We start from the raw sequence: 16,852 nt of genomic DNA, 5'->3' as shown, positions 1-16,852 counted from the left end.
CTGGATACTCTGACATATGATTTGGGTTATGTTATTGTGATATTAACAGTGGAGAGAGAGAGAGAGAGAGAGAGAGAGAGAGAGAGAGAGAGAGAGAGAGAGAGAGAGAGAGAGAGAGAGAGAGAGAGAGAGGATCTGATGGTGTGCTGCTCAGAGACACTTGGAGGACATTATGGCTGCAGCCCTACTGCACTTTTCTGTGTTAGCTATCTGAGAGGAGAGGAAACAGGATCAAAGACCTGTCTGTGTGCCTGTCAGTCTGTCTGTCAGAGTCTATCCACAGCAGCTAAGGAGACACCTGAGGATTCAATGCATTTAATGAGTTTTGAATGGCAAGTGATGGAATTCTAGAACTCAATACATTGCTCTGGAATGCAATGCTCTGTCTAGAATGTTATGAAAGATAATATGACGAATCTGACTCATAACAACAGGGCATGCCACACAATACATTCCTGAGTGCATTATTGTCTCAGCGTATATCATGTGATATCTTTATACAAAACATTGGATATGTAAGGAAATAATGAACGACGTGGAACGTGTGTTCAACGACGCACTAGCGGAGTGGAACTGAGTTACATTATTTTCCAGAGAACACATAGAATCCGGAGTTGATGATCCCTTTTATACCATGGCTATAATTTAACACATTTGCTGCTATAAATGTGTTCATCTGCTGGTATAAATGTGTTCAACATCTACTGAAGTAGCTAGCAAGTTTACTAGATTGTTACAGTAGTTGCCGTGGTAACCAAACAAACAGACTTGCTAGTTTAGCTAACTAAACCATCAGTCCGGCTGCGTTTCAAACTCAAAGTAGACAGCCCTCGGCCCTAAACCCTCAGCCCTTGAATTACGTTTTACACCGTCACATTCGAGTGTACCAAATGCCCCTTGCCTAAGCGAGGGAGAGTGGTGATCGGAGAGGCAACGTCCTTGGTGGAAATCTGGAAGTTGAGCTTAAAAACAACCAACCTAAAGCTATTCATGTACCTAGTAAGCTAACATATATAGCTAGCACTCCTGTCAGGTAGCTAGCTACAGTTACCCATAGCGGGCTAGCTAGTTTTATAGTTTGGTCATTTATTCCAATGAATTTCTGAATTCCCAAAAATGTGTTTATGAATCTAGTTACGTTTTATAGGCTCCTCACTACGAGGCTAACTAATTTGCCAACGATAAAATCAATGTATATATATATATATATATATATATATATATATATATATATATATTAGCAAGCTAGCTTCATAGTTTGACATGTGACTACATACATCATTTTTTGTCATTTTTAGCAGACGCTCTTATTCAGAGCGACTTACAGTTAGTGAGTGCATACATTTGTTGTTGTTTTGTTTTCTTCTTTTTTCATACTGGCCCGCCATGGGAAACGAACCCACAACCCTGACATTTGCGTTCAATTGTGGGTCATATCAATCCCGCAAGTAACCAAAGTTCTTCACTCGCTAAATCGAGGTCCGAGGGGGCAACGTAAGTGAATTGAACCTCCACTTAAGGTGGCAATCAAACTGCATCCGGTTTCGACGGGTATTCCCCGGAGGGAAAGTGGCTAACGCCAGCTTAATTTTTTAATTTTGTATTATTATTTATTGCAACAATAATAACAATATTACACATCAGTACAGGGACATTCCTGTGAGTACAATGAAAAAAGAAAATAATAACCCCCCCCATTATTAATAGTTATGATCGGAATTACAAGAAGCATAATGCCATTTAACATCATCAAAGGTAAACATAGGTAATTCTGGAGATTTTATACACAACCATTCATGAATTTCAATCCATAGTTTACTAGAATGGCGACATGAAAAAAATAAAACCCCTCTATAGATTCTGAATCAGAGGAACAAAAAACACAAGGCATTTTGTCAAAATTGAATATTTTCTGCAAGAAATCATTAACAGGGTACATGGAAGAAAATATTTTAAAATGAGTTTCTTTAACTTTTGGGATAACTGGACAATTAAGGTAAAAGGTAGTCACTTTTGACCATAGTATGGGTTGGTCACTTCCATAGCAATGTAATTATAATCACCAAAAATTACTTCATTTACTGCCAATCGTATCCACTTATTGTTCCATTTTTTTATCCAAATGTTTCAAGTCATTAATTTGTAAACTTGGAAAAGTGGGAACAACCTCATAATATAACAAAGTGTTCTTAATAAGTACAAGTAAAGGAAGTGGAATTGCTTTGCAAACCTTCATATATTCTCTCTGAGTAATAGAACCTGAAATGTACCAATGAACTCATCAAACGGCAGAAACTCCCCAGTGTTGTCTAACAAATCACATACAAAATTAATACCCCTGTCAAACCAAAGGCCTTTCAAAATGGCTAGTGCAAGAGCTGAGGGGCTAAAAATAACATGTTTGGACTGCAGTCCTAGCTTGCCATTATGAAAATCGAATTCAACAATGTCAATAATGTTTTCAATTCGACTTTTGCTTTCATAAGCAGCTCAAACATAGAACATGTAAGAATTAACTATAGCCATTGAATTCTACTGTACAAATATATACTGTGCTTTATATGAAATTATAAACTGGGTGGTTTGAGCCCTGAATGCTGATTGGTTGAAAGCTGTGGTATATTTAAGCAATAAGGCCAGAGGGGGTGTGGTATATGGCCAATATACCACGGCTAAGGGCTGTTCTTATGCACGACGCAATGCAGAGTGCCTGGACACAGCCCTTAGCCGTGGTATATTGGCCATATAGCACAAACCCCTGAGGTGCCTTATTGCTATTATGAACTGGTTACCAACGTAATTAGAGCAGTAGAAATAAATGTTTTGTCATACCCTTGGTATACGGTCTGCTATACCACGGCTGTCAGACAATCAGCATTCAGGGCTCGAACCACCTAGTTTAAAACAGACTGCATACCATGGGTATGATAAAACATTGAATTTTACTGCTCTAATTTGGTTGGTAACCAGTTTATAATAGCAATAAGGCACCTCGGGGGTTTGTGGTATATGGCCAATATACCACAGCTAAGGGCTTTATCCAGGCACTCTGCATTTCGTCGCGCTAAGAACAGCCCTTAGCAATGGTATATTGGCCATATACCACACCCCCTCAGGCATTATTGCTTAAATAATGCAAGCTCTAGAATGCCCTTCAAGCCAATCAGAAACAAGTATTCAACAATGCCATGGTATAAATACAGATACAGTTGAAGTCGGAAGTTTACATACACCTTAGCCAAATACATTTAAACTCAGTTTTTCACAATTCCTGACATTTAATCTTCGTAAAAATTCCCTGTCTTAGGTCAGTTAGGATCACCACTTTATTTTAAGAATGTGAAATGTCAGAATAATAGTAGAGAGAATGATGTATTTCAGCTTTTATTTCTTTCATCACATTCCCAGTGGGTCAGAAGTTTACATACACTCAATTAGTATTTGGTAGCATTGCCTTTAAAGTGTTTAACTTGGGTCAAACGTTTCTGGTAGCCTTCCACAAGCTTCCCACAATAAATTGGGTGAATTTTGGCCCATTCATCCTGACAGAGCTGGTATAACTGAGTCAGGTTTGTAGGCTTCCTTGCTCGCACACGCTTTTTCAGTTCTGCCCACAAATGTTCTATAGGATTGATGTCAGGGCTTTGTGATGGCCACTCCAATACCTTGACTTTGTTGTCCAAGCTTTAACTTCCTGACTGATGTCTTGAGATGTTGCTTCAATATATCCACAGAATTTTCCTTCCTCATGATGCCATCCATTTTGTGAAGTGCACCAGTCCCTCCTGCAGCAAAGCACCCCCACAGCATGATGCTGCCACCCCCGTGCTTCACGGTTGGGATGGTGTTCTTTGGCTTGCAAGCGACCCCCTTTTTCCTCCAAACATAACGATGGTCATTATGGCCAAACAGTTCTATTTTTGATTCATCAGACCAGAGGACATTTCTCCAAAAAGTACCATCTTTGTCCCCATGTGCAGTTGCAAACTGTAGTCTGGCTTTTTTATGGCGGTTTTGGAGCAGTGGCTTCTTCCTTGCTGAGCGGCCTTTCAGGTTATGTCGATATAGGACTCGTTTTACTGTGGATATAGATACTTTTGTACCGGTTTCCTCCAGCATCTTCACAAGGTCCTTTGCTGTTGTTCTGGGATTGATTTGCACTTTTCGCACCAAAGTACATTAATCTCTAGGAGACAGAATGCGTCTCCTTCCTGAGCGGTATGACGGCTGCGTGGTCCCATGGTGTTTATACTTGCGTACTATTGTTTGTACAGATGAACGTGGTACCTTCAGGCGTTTGGAAATTTCTCCCAAGGATGAACCAGACTTGTGGAGGTCTACAAATTTAGTTTCTGAAGTCTTGTCTGATTTCTTTTGATTTTCCCATGATGTCAAGCAAAGAGGCACCGGGTTTGAAGGTAGGCCTTGAAATGCATCCACAGGTACTCAAATGATGTCAATTAGCCTATCAGAAGCTTCTAAAGCCATGACATCATTTTCTGGAATTCTCCAAGCTGTTTAAAGGCACAGTCAACTTAGGGTATGTAAATTTCTGACCCACTGGAATTGTGATACAGTGAATTATAAGTGAAATAATCTGTCTGTAAACAATTGTTGGAAAAATTACTTGTGTCATGCACAAAGTAGATGTCCTAACCGACTTGCCAAAACTCTAGTTTGTTATCAAGAAATTTGTGAAGTGGTTGAAAAACGAGTTTTAATGACTCCAACCTAAGTGTATGTAAACGTCCGACTTCAACTGTAACTGCCTAAATAAAGGAAACACCAACATACAGTGTCTTAATAAGGCGTTGGGCCACCACGAGCCGCCAGAACAGCTTCAATGTGCCTTGGCATAGATTCTACAAGTGTCTGGATGCGACACCATTCTTCCACGAGAAATTACATAATTTGGTGTTTTGTTGATGGTGGTGGAAAACGCTGTCTCAGGCACCGCTCCAGAATCTCCCAGGAGTGGTTGAGATCTGGTGACTGAGACGCGCACACACCCTAAGATCTCTTCTTCTAGCCATGGTAGCCAAAATAATGGGCAACTGGGCATTTTTATACATGACCCTAAGCATGATGGGATGTTTTTAATTGCTTAATTAACTGAGGAACCAGACATGCGAAGAAGCACAAGCTTTCAAAATACTTTGTATCTCTCATTTATGTAATATACTTTGTATCCCAGAGCCCTGCATATTTATAGTGCACAAGCTGTTAAAAAGAGTTTTTACGAGGTGTGGGTTATAAAGGTTAGTCATTTCCCCTCTCTCCAGCATGGCAGTTCCGCACAGATGCAGAAGCTTGGCAAAACAAACCTTATGGACAGCAGGAAGCTGGCAAAGCAAAATCTTTTCACACGTGGTAATGGAAAGATACCCTGATGGAGAGGACTGGGGAGAGGGTGGGGGGCAGTGGGAGAGAGGGGACAGGGAGAGAGAGGCTAGCTCAGGAGGGCCATGTGGTTTCTTCACAGGGAGAGGAACGGCTAGAAATAGACCCATCCACAGGAGGGACAGCAGAGCAGAGATCAGCCAAACACACAGAGCCCTGACCTTCATTACAGCAACACACAAACAGTGCATACACTACCACACACACACCTGACACTTACCCTCTACATCAGGGATGGGCAACTTGCTTTTTGTAGGCCCACGGACCAATACAAATATATGAGTTCCGTTTTTTTGTGGCCCCCACCCCCATCAAAGTTGCCCATCCCTACTCTACATGATAATCAATAGCTTCCCAACAGAGACGGACATGGTTCACTGTAACATCATTTGGGAACTGCATTCTCCCAGGACGAGTTGTATTTTAATGATGCGTAGCTAAATCATGCTGGAATGAAGGCATGTGCAACACGGTGCAGATTACATGGTTGTCTAGCCCTCCTCTTCGACATGTGGAAAAACCTTCTACTGCATTTACATTTACATTTTAGTCATTTAGCAGACGCTCTTATCCAGAGCGACTTACAGGAGCAATTAGGGTTAAGTGCCTTGCTCAAGGGCACATTTACGTCATTTAGCAGACGCTCTTATCCAGAGCGACTCACAAATTGGTGCATTCACCCTATAGCCAGTGGGATTACCACTTTACAAAAAAAATTGTTGGGGGGGGAGAAGGATTACTTTATCCTATCCCAGGTATTCCTTAAAGAGGTGGGGTTTCAAATGTCTCCGGAAGGTGGTGAGTGACTCCGCTGTCCTGGCGTCGTGAGGGAGCTTGTTCCACCATTGGGGTGCCAGAGCAGCGAACAGTTTTGACTGGGCTGAGCGGGAACTATGCTTCCGCAGAGGAAGGGGAGCCAGCAGGCCAGAGGTGGATGAACGCAATGCCCTCGTTTGGGTGTACGGACTGATCAGAGCCCGAAGGTACAGAGGTGCCGTTCCCCTCACTGCTCCATAGGCAAGCACCATGGTCTTGTAACGGATGCGAGCTTCAACTGGAAGCCAGTGGAGTGTGCGGAGGAGGGGGGTGACGTGAGAGAACTTGGGAAGGTTGAACACCAGACGGGCTGCGGCGTTCTGGATGAGTTGTAGGGGTTTAATGGCACAGGCAGGGAGGCCAGCCAACAGCGAGTTGCAGTAATCCAGACGGGAGATGACAAGTGCCTGGATTAGGACCTGTGCCGCTTCCTGTGTAAGGCAGGGTCGTACTCTCCGAATGTTGTAGAGCATTAACCTGCAGGAGCGGGTCACCGCCTTGATGTTAGCGGAGAACGACAGGGTGTTGTCCAGGGTCACGCCAAGGCTCTTCGCACTCTGGGAGGAGGACACAACGGAGTTGTCAACCGTGATGGCGAGATCATGGAACGGGCAGTCCTTCCCCGGGAGGAAGAGCAGCTCCGTCTTGCCAGGGTTCAGCTTGAGGTGGTGATCCGTCATCCATACTGATATGTCTGCCAGACATGCAGAGATGCGATTCGCCACCTGGTTATCAGAAGGGGGAAAGGCTACTGCAGGCTACTGGTGAAATGGCTCTCATTTAAAAAGTGAAATGTCACCATTCAAAAACAGCTCTTACCCAATGTTCCCTCTCTCATCAGAACCTGCAGCACTGTTAATAGTTTACTACAATGGCATCTCAGCGCAGAAGAAAGGGACTAATCAGAGAAACACAATAATGAGTCATTGATTACCATTACAGAAAATGTTTTATTCAGCAACCTTTGATAAATTACTACCTGCGTTGTTCACACACACTGCTCAGCTAGGCTTGGTCTCTGTTGTCCATTCATACAGGGTTAATTTCACAGCGGCCATAATGTCTTTACCACACAGAGGAATAAAAAGGTAAAAAAGGAAAAAAAGTATTTAGTCAGCCACCAATTGTGCAAGTTCTCCCACTTAAAAAGATGAGAGAGGCCTGTAATTTTCATCATAGGTACACGTCAACTATGACAGACAAATTGAGATTTTTTTTTCCAGAAAATCACATTGTAGGATTTTTAATGAATTTATTTGCAAATTATGGTGGAAAATAAGTATTTGGTCACCTACAAACAAGCAAGATTTCTGGCTCTCACAGACCTGTAACTTATTCTTTAAGAGGCTCCTCTGTCCTCCACTCGTTACCTGTATTAATGGCACCTGTTTGAACTTGTTATCAGTATAAAAGACACCTGTCCACATCCTCAAACAGTCACACTCCAAACTCCACTATGGCCAAGACCAAAGAGCTGTCAAAGGACACCAGAAACAAAATTGTAGACCTGCACCAGGCTGGGAAGACTGAATCTGCAATAGGTAAGCAGCTTGGTTTGAAGAAATCAACTGTGGGAGCAATTATTAGGAAATGGAAGACATACAAGACCACTGATAATCTCCCTCGATCTGGGGCTCCACGCAAGATCTCACCCCGTGGGGTCAAAATGATCACAAGAACGGTGAGCAAAAATCCCAGAACCACACGGGGGGACCTAGTGAATTACCTGCAAAGAGCTGGGACCAAAGTAACAAAGCCTACCATCAGTAACACACTACGCCGCCAGGGACTCAAATCCTGCAGTGCCAGACGTGTCCCCCTGCTTAAGCCAGTACATGTCCAGGCCCGTCTGAAGTTTGCTAGAGTGCATTTGGATGATCCAGAAGAGGATTGGGAGAATGTCATATGGTCAGATGAAACCAAAATATAACTTTTTGGTAAAAACTCAAATCGTCGTGTTTGGAGGACAAAGAATGCTGAGTTGCATCCAAAGAACATCATACCTACTGTGAAGCATGGGGGTGGAAACATCATGCTTTGGGGCTGTTTTTCTGCAAAGGGACCAGGACGACTGATCCGTGTAAAGGAAAGAATGAATGGGGCCATGTATCGTGAGATTTTGAGTGAAAACCTCCTTCCATCAGCAAGGGCATTGAAGATGAAACGTGGCTGGGTCTTTCAGCATGACAATGATCCCAAACACACCGCCCGGGCAACGAAGGAGTGGCTTCGTAAGAAGCATTTCAAGGTCCTGGAGTGGCCTAGCCATTCTCCAGATCTCAACCCCATAGAAAATCTTTGGAGGGAGTTGAAAGTCTGTGTTGCCCAGCGACAGCCCCAAACATCACTGCTCTAGAGGAGATCTGCATGGAGGAATGGGCCAAAATACCAGCAACAGTGTGTGAAAACCTTGTGAAGACTTACAGAAAACGTTTGACCTGTGTCATTGCCAACAAAGGGTATATAACAAAGTATTGAGAAACTTTTGTTATTGACCAAATACTTATTTTCCACCATAATTTGCAAATAAATTCATTAAAAATCCTACAATGTGATTTTCTGGAAAAAAAATTCTCATTTTGTCTGTCATAGTTGACGTGTACCTATGATGAATATTACAGGCCTCTCATCTTTTTAAGTGGGAGAACTTGCACAATTGGTGGCTGACTAAATACTTTTTTCCCCCACTGTATATGTTTTAATTAGTTATTCTATGGAATATTATTATCTTGTATCTTATGGTATAGTGTATTTACAACAGACTGTACAGTAGACATGTTGACTTTTATAACTACAGGTGACCTTCAACTTGAAAGATAACCTTTCCTGAACGAGGATTCGGAATAGTCCATTGGTGCAGTAGGACTGCTTCTGGGGATGGTAATGTGTTAGGGCTAGAATAAATAGATCTGTAGTATACTGTAGTCCAGGAGGTCAGAGGGGTGATGGGGGCTGTAGTTTTTATTAGCGGCGTTGGTCTTTATCCAGTATGTCCTTAGCCTCATTGATCTTGGCGGCCATGTATGGAGATCCACCTGGAGAGAGAATACACATCCGCTTCTCATCAATACCGGTCTGTTTCACCCCCCCCTCCATCCCTCACACCCCTCTATCTATTCCAGGTGAAAACAATATAACGCAGTCTACACATGACATGCAAGCTGTTTCCCAGACATTCAGTCACACCAACCCAATGCCCTCTCAAAACCCCCTCAGTGACATCTACTGACTGACACAACCAGTCTATGTAGAGGTCAGGTGTAGAGGACTACAGTAGGCTCAGTCATTACCCGTCTCAGTCACATCCAATCACCTTCTATAGCTGCTTGGCCTGCCGGCACTGTGCATTAACACACGGTGGAACACTAATCACTATAGAGCACAGGGAATAGGTGTATGCTGAGCTAGCACAAACTGAGGTTGGGTTGCATCCTAATAGTCTAAAGTGACTTCCTCTCCTCGTCTCTTACCCTTCACCACACTGCTCTGAAAACACATGATAGAGGTGTGTGTGTCCTGAGGCAGAGTGGTCTGCTCAGCTCACAGGGTCAATGAGTACAGCATCCTGGGAGTAGTATGCTGTGTGACACTACCAAGACAGCCTGAAGGGCACAGGTGTGTGTGTGTGTGCACAACACTTCCTTAGTAGCCATGTGTGTATACTGCCCTCTCTAGGTGGTGTGTAGTGTGTCAGCAGAAGCAGTACTGTGTGTGTGTGTGTTTAGGGTAATACATGAGACTGTTAGGGAGTGTTTGCAGTGACAGAGAGCAGGGCCTGATGAAGGCCTCAACTAGTCTGCTAATCAGTCACTGACACACAGAGCCGGCCCGGTACGGCCTTCAGCACTCACAAGGAAAGAAAGATACTAAAAACAGGGCTAGAGGGCCTAGAGAGGCAGAAATAGAGAGCAGTCTGTCGAATCACTTCCTGAAATCTCGTCATCTTGCTCACTGAACCTTATTGGCTCACAGACAGGAACTAATGAGAGGTAATTAGCCAAATCATTCCAACACATTACTCTGACCAGGAATCAGTCAACTCTTTCCTGCCCAGACCCAGCTGACTGACAGACCATCTGTGGGTTATTACCCTCTCTCCTCTATCGATGTCCCAGTAACCAAACACATGCAAATTAACTATAATTTAAACTGTGCTACCTCCTACTGAAACAGAACACAAAAATCCATATCCAAGGATGACAGTATTGATGGATGTGACTACAGGTGACCCTACAGAGCTTATAGCCCCATATTTCATCCCCCTATTTATTATTTGTCCCCATCTTCCGCTTTCTCTCTAACTCCTCCCTCGCTCTGTCACCTCAGCTCTTATCGCCCAGTCAGAGAGGAATCCCACAGGCCATTTCTCATTTCACACAGAGTAAAACTACCCGCTGTGTGTGTGTGTTCCTCTCAGGAGAGGGAAAAACACAGTGTGGACAAGTGTGTAAAACTAACTGCTGTGTATGTGCGTGACTTTGTATGTGTGTGTGTGTGTACACCTCTCAGGAGAGGGAGACTGAGGGAGGCCATTAACCTTGATAGAGGAGAGAGGGGCCGAGTGCACAAGCCTGACGCTGGGGAAAAACACCTTGTATATGGGTTCAATAAAGACAGGTGATATGCTGTTCACACGTGAACCAGTAATAGGAGATTATCACTGTATAATTAATTCAGTCGTCTCCAATCAATCCTTTCGCATGTCCAGTAAATATGGATTAAACTGTCAACTGACCTTTATCTGGGTGGTTGAGGACCATGATCCTCCGGTGGGCATCTCTCACCTTGGACTTGGTGCTGGTCGGGCTACAGGGGGAGAGAGATACAGGATTGGGGTTAGAAGAATGTACTACATATGGCTACACACAGACAACACATATTTAGAGCAGGATTACACCACCATCTAGTGGTCAAATCACATATTCACAAGTTGCAGTAAGAACATCCAGTTCTTCTGACCACTAAACTATTCAGAGGTGTTCTGTTCTCTCCCTAATGTGATTGACAGTGTGAAATTAAACTAAACCAGGAAGAGAGATGACTAATATAAACCCATCAAAGACCCAGAGAAATCAAACGCAGACTGAAATAGAAACATGTGCGCACACACCTTCACAAACAGGCGAGCATGACACACACACACTTTCGCCAGTCTTACCTGATACCAAGGATGAGGCTAGCTTCTCTTTTAGTCATCTTCTGGTCAAACCCTCCTTTATAGTAGTGGGATGAGAAGGCCTGGAGAGAGAGGAGAGATATTAGTACTGAAAGTACACACACACCTAGAAATCATTCAACTCACCCACTAGAAAGGTATCCTTTTTTACTCAGTGTAAATACTTAGAGTAAGAAGGGTGGAAGTGCATTCTGTGGTACATAGGGTTCAATAACTCCCTTCGGTCACGCACTGCCTCATTGTCACACAATACACACTGGGAGAAACTGCCAGACATACACACACACAGTGTGAGATCTGATCACTTATCCATCTCACGTCACGCACTGCTTTAAAATCATACACACACACTAGAAGGAATGACTGTTTCTCTCTCACACACACACAAAGTGAGTCATCAAGAAGTGCAGCTATGCATCTGCCCTTTCTGACCCCTTCCTGTCCTCCAACTGAACATGGCTACACAAAACACGCCAGGGTCAGGGGGAGGTGAGAGAGGGCAGTGGGTGCATCACCCTGTCTGGGAACCTGATGTGGAGCCTTTGGTCTGTGGAGCAATAACTCAGGTGCAGTAGGGGGAAACTGAAGACCATGATTCAGTCCACCCACTAACCACCCTACAGACAGTCAGTGGAATAAATACTACACCACAAACATGCAACCAAACATTGGTGCTTGGTGACTATCTGATGGGGCAATACATGAAACCCCCAGATTTGCAAATGTGCGTCCGTAGGGTGGTGGGAGAGTTTTCTGCAAAACCAGTGGGTGTCATCGTTGATCATGCATAGTTTTAGAATACAGTGTACCAAGACATGCAAACAATTAGTAGGAGTTCATTAGAAGTTGCCCAAAAAAACATATAGGTCTACATGGTTAGATATGTTTTCATCTCCTCTTAGGATTGCGGTACCGTCCTAGACGTGTGGTTCACCACATAACCAAGTTAGTCGCTTACTTACTGAGGTGGGCATCTTCTTAGCAGTCTGTGACAGGACCTGTCCTAGAGGCTTCCACAACTGGAAGGCATAACGACCTGAAACATAAACACAGTACATATTTGTCCTACACACACAGACCCCTTTTCACTGGTCACCACAGTTCTATGTTCTTGTCCTGTCTAATATGTATCGGAGTGTGTGTGTTATCGGTGTGTACTGGGTCAGTGTTTGTGTTGGTAAACTGTCATAAGCTGTGGTCACTCTCCAAACCCACATACAGCCAGTCAGCATCTACACCCTGCCAAACATTTTCTGTTTATATACTCCACACACACACACAGACACACACAGAAGAAAACATCTCTGGAGGAGCTGCTTTCCAAGAGAAAAACACTAAACCACTCAGTCACGTATGAGAGCCACGCTGCTAAGCTCAGGGAGTAATCAGGGCATTATTTATAACCTGATGACTGACATGTTCTGAGTGGGCGGAGTAAATCCACTACTCCACCTCCAGGAAGTTCTGTTTTCCTAAAACTACAAAGCTGAAAGTCCTTCAACCGTGGAGGGACCGCACACACGCACGTGCACGGCTGGCCTGCTGCTGGCCTTTCCATGTACATAGAGAGGATAATTAGACTGTGCTGTTCCTCAAAGCCGCCACAACAACTAATGACCTCACATCACTCGAACCCTGTGGCAACTGGCAGACCACACACTGCCTTACTATTAACCATGATACAATACGGCTGTGCTGACTGACACTCTTGTACCAATGCTGATAATGGCATAGTGCCTATTCACTGCTGCGCTCTGCAAGATAACCCGATAACGGCACTTTATCACTATACAGAATGACTGGAAGATCATAATATACTGTTTTGTAAGACATCTAACTTCCTGAATAACCAAATAACCTGGGTGTGTGATTGCTACAGATTGTACGCCAGATAATGTGATAACCAAAGATTTTTGGTGTCTATTACTGGACGTTACAGGTTTGTCCATACAAACCGCTGCCATAAATTCGACAACTAACCTGGTATTGGCGATACACTCTTCGTTCTCGATTCTGGAAAACGTATCTTATACGTGTCAGTGTACAGTTGCAGGTGGTTCTACAAACACCAGAGAAAACTCAGAAAGATAGTAAATCCATGTTGTGTCGAGTGAGATATGCTTCTTGCATGTGTGTAGCGTTGCATAAAAATGATTAGTTCCTGCAAAATGCTGGGAAATGCTAGATGTGTGGCAGCTAAGATGGTGAGGAACGGCCTCTTGCGGTACAAAACATGGATTTATCACCTGCAACTGTACACTGACATTTGTGACTTGTTTCAGGGAACTAGGCGTTGGTCGCACGTCACTACTTCACAGGAGAGGCATTTGAACATAAGCATTTATTTTTGATCAAAATAAACTGGAACATGTTAACTTTCATGAGCCTTAATAACAAACTTGCATGCCATCTGTACATATGAATAAAACATTTCAATTGTGAGTCTGGTTGGTTTAGCCAGTGAAAAAGACAGGAACCTTCCCGCTAGCCATGATTGGCTGAGAAAATGGATGGGCTGGACATGCCGAGAGAGGAGTTCGGATTGGTCTGCCATGTAGCATGCTACTGTCTATAACATGAGCTGCTCAGTATGTGTAGGTAAGCCTTTTTAACGCGGCTTTTTTGAAAGATGTCACGAAAAACTGCAAAAGTGTTGCTAATGCTCTCCACTTTCTGGAGGACAATCGTGCCATGCTGACTCTCTCTGACTCTGAAAATGAATCAGACGATGAGGAAATCCCTGATTTAGGTAAAAACATTTTTCATTGAACCAGACAGTCTTCTGAAACGGCGATCAAGTGTTGTCAAGGAAGAAGTTGACCAAGTTTTAAAATCAGTGGAATGCCCGGAGTATGATAGCAGAGTATGATAGCTAAGGAGATGAAGAAAATTCTGCCGTTTGATTGCAAATATGCGGAGGGAGTCGAAAAAAGAACACACAGAAGGCTGTTGTATAAAACACCTGTCTCCAGATTACATCTTCAAACTAACCGCAACCATGGCATCTGTAACAGAGAGGGAGAAGCGTTCATCCATGTATACGGGTAAGAGATTCTAGCTAGCTACATTTTCGGAGATTATACATATCTAATTTTGTCAGAAAGTCATTTTCATTGCAAGTTAAAGTGTACTGTTAGCTAGCTAGCTAACGTTAGCTGGCTGGCTCGCTAGCTAACTTCACGTGTATGATCTGTGTAGTAATATTATTTTGATCTCAAAAAGCATTGCTAGTTATAGCCTAATGTTAGCTAGCTAACATTGAACCTAGTTGGTTAGCTTTAGCTACCTGCAGATTCATGCATGGTAGTAATGTTATGAGTTGGGATTATGGTTAATTGTAGCCTAATGTTAGCTAGCTAACATTGAACCTAGTTGGTTAGCTTTAGCTACCTGCAGATTAATGCATGGTAGTAATGTTATGAGTTGGGATTATGGTTAATTGTTTAGCTTGCTAGCTACATGTCTAAACAAAAGACTCCACTATGCAAGTAACCATTTCACTGTACCGTTTACACCTTCTGTATCCTGTGCATGTGACAAATAAACATTGATTTTATTTGATATAGTGTGTGTTTACCAGAGACGGTAATGTGAAGAACAACATGACCTGCATCAAAGTCAAATTAGGATGTAATTAAATTTTTGTCATTTAGCAGACGCTCTTACCCAGAGCGACTTACATTATTATTATAATTATTTTTTTCATACCGGCCCCCCGTGGGAATCGAACCCACAACCCTACATCCCTGCCAGCCATTCCCTCCCCTACCCTGGACGACGCTGGGCCAATTGTGCGCCGCCCCATGGGTCTCCCGGGCGCGGCCGGCTACGACAGAGCCTGGATTCGAACCAGGATCTCTAGTGGCACAGCCAGCACTGCGATGCAGTGCCTTAGACCACTGCACCACTCGGGAGAACGTAATGTTCGGCCAACGAGACAGTGTCCAAGTTCTAAAATTCTCTGGTAGAATGCCCTGCTTTTATTTCGTCACACTCACAACCGTAAGCTATTTCTGCAATTAGCTTGGCATTAACTTGTAAATAAGCTAAAGTTAAGACGTTGTCAGCTATGATATGGTCATTATTTGAACTGGCTAACCAGCTAACTTAACGTTAGCTAACAAGCTAGAAATGAACCATTTTTTTTGTTTTACAAAGTTGCCATTAGTTGCCTGGTTTGCTAGATTGACATATGCTAAATTCATTTTTAAACAGATGGGTTTATTAGTGTTAAAATACAGTAGTTATGCTATTTTGGACCACCAGGCTGCTGATGTCATGCAGCCTGTCTTTTTCATAACGACAACGACAAGTTTGATGTCGGATGACAATAGAATGTTCATGATGTCACTGCGACAACTGTCTGCAGACATGTCGCTAGACGTAGTATAAACCAGCCTTTAGACTTGAAATCTTTGGTCGTTTAGTACACTACCTTACTCACTCTGTTTAGCACATGTGAATCCTTAAAGAGATGGGTGGAGCTAAGGCTTAAGAGGGTGTGAACGTTGATGAATGTGTGTAGACAAAGAAAAGCTTACCAGTAGGTGTACCAAAACATTCAAAGGCCATTTTCTCAAAAGTGTGGTTACAAGTTTAACTTTCAAAGCAGAATTACTTTCCCATTGTTCCTCAACTGTAGTGTATGATATACCATTTTCTAGCTCTTTTATCCAATGTAAAAAAACACTATTTCAAATTTTGCTACATAAGACCCAATCTGTCACATTTATAAGAAAACTGTTTTCCAGAATCGAGAACGAAGTGAGTATCGCCAATACAAGGTAAGTTAAATAATTTATGGCAGCGGTTTGTATGGGCAAACTTGTAATGAACACCAAAAATCTTTGGTTATATCACATTATCTGGCGTACAAACTGTAGCAAGGTGTGTGAGTGTGCATATTATATGTTTGCTATTTCTTACCTGCAAAGCCTGCAGCAGCAACACCAAGGCCAACCGCTATCAGAGTACCACCCTGAATATACAGAACAATATCAATACAACAATCCATCAGTCAACAACAGCGGTGTAAAATACTTCAGTGAATATAATTTAAAGTTCTACTTAAGTAGTTTTTTTTAGGGTATCTGTACTTTACTATTTATATTTCTGACAACTTTTACTTCACTACATTCCTAAAGAAAATCATGTACTTTTTACTCCATACATTTTGCCTGACACCCAAAAGTATTCGTTACAATTTTTTTAATGCTTAGCAGGACTGGAAAATGGTTCAATTCACGCACTTCTCAAGAGAACATCCCTGGTCATCCCTACTGCCTCTGATCTGGCGGACAAACTAAACACACATGCTTCGTTTGTTAATTATGTCTGAGTGTTGCTGTTGGGAGTGTGCCCCTGCCTATCCGTAATACAATTTAAAAAAAGAAAAATGGTTCCGTCTGGTTTGCTTAATATAAGGAATTTGAATGATTTATACATTTACTTTTGATACTT

General features: G+C 42.8%; 1 protein-coding gene across 1 annotated transcript in view; it reads right to left on the bottom strand.

Moving 5' to 3' along the window:
• Nucleotides 1-7,152: 7,152 nt before the first annotated feature.
• Nucleotides 7,153-16,852, bottom strand: part of LOC311129700 (dnaJ homolog subfamily C member 15-like) — a 10,018-nt gene continuing 318 nt past the window's right edge. Inside the window, exons 2-6 of the mRNA XM_084162107.1 lie at nucleotides 16,319-16,370; nucleotides 12,355-12,428; nucleotides 11,375-11,454; nucleotides 10,952-11,022; nucleotides 7,153-9,251 (exon numbers count right to left, since the gene is read on the bottom strand). Of these exons, the coding sequence (XP_084018233.1) occupies nucleotides 9,181-9,251; nucleotides 10,952-11,022; nucleotides 11,375-11,454; nucleotides 12,355-12,428; nucleotides 16,319-16,370 (348 nt within the window). The 3' untranslated portion in view covers nucleotides 7,153-9,180. The remainder of the gene's footprint in view (nucleotides 9,252-10,951; nucleotides 11,023-11,374; nucleotides 11,455-12,354; nucleotides 12,429-16,318; nucleotides 16,371-16,852) is intronic.

The sequence above is a fragment of the Coregonus lavaretus genome (assembly GCF_964263955.1).
Source record: "Coregonus lavaretus genome assembly, chromosome: 5".
Classification (NCBI taxonomy): Eukaryota; Metazoa; Chordata; class Actinopteri; order Salmoniformes; family Salmonidae; genus Coregonus; species Coregonus lavaretus.
Note: the sequence above shows the minus strand (reverse complement) of the source record. Positions and strands in the feature narration are given on the sequence as shown.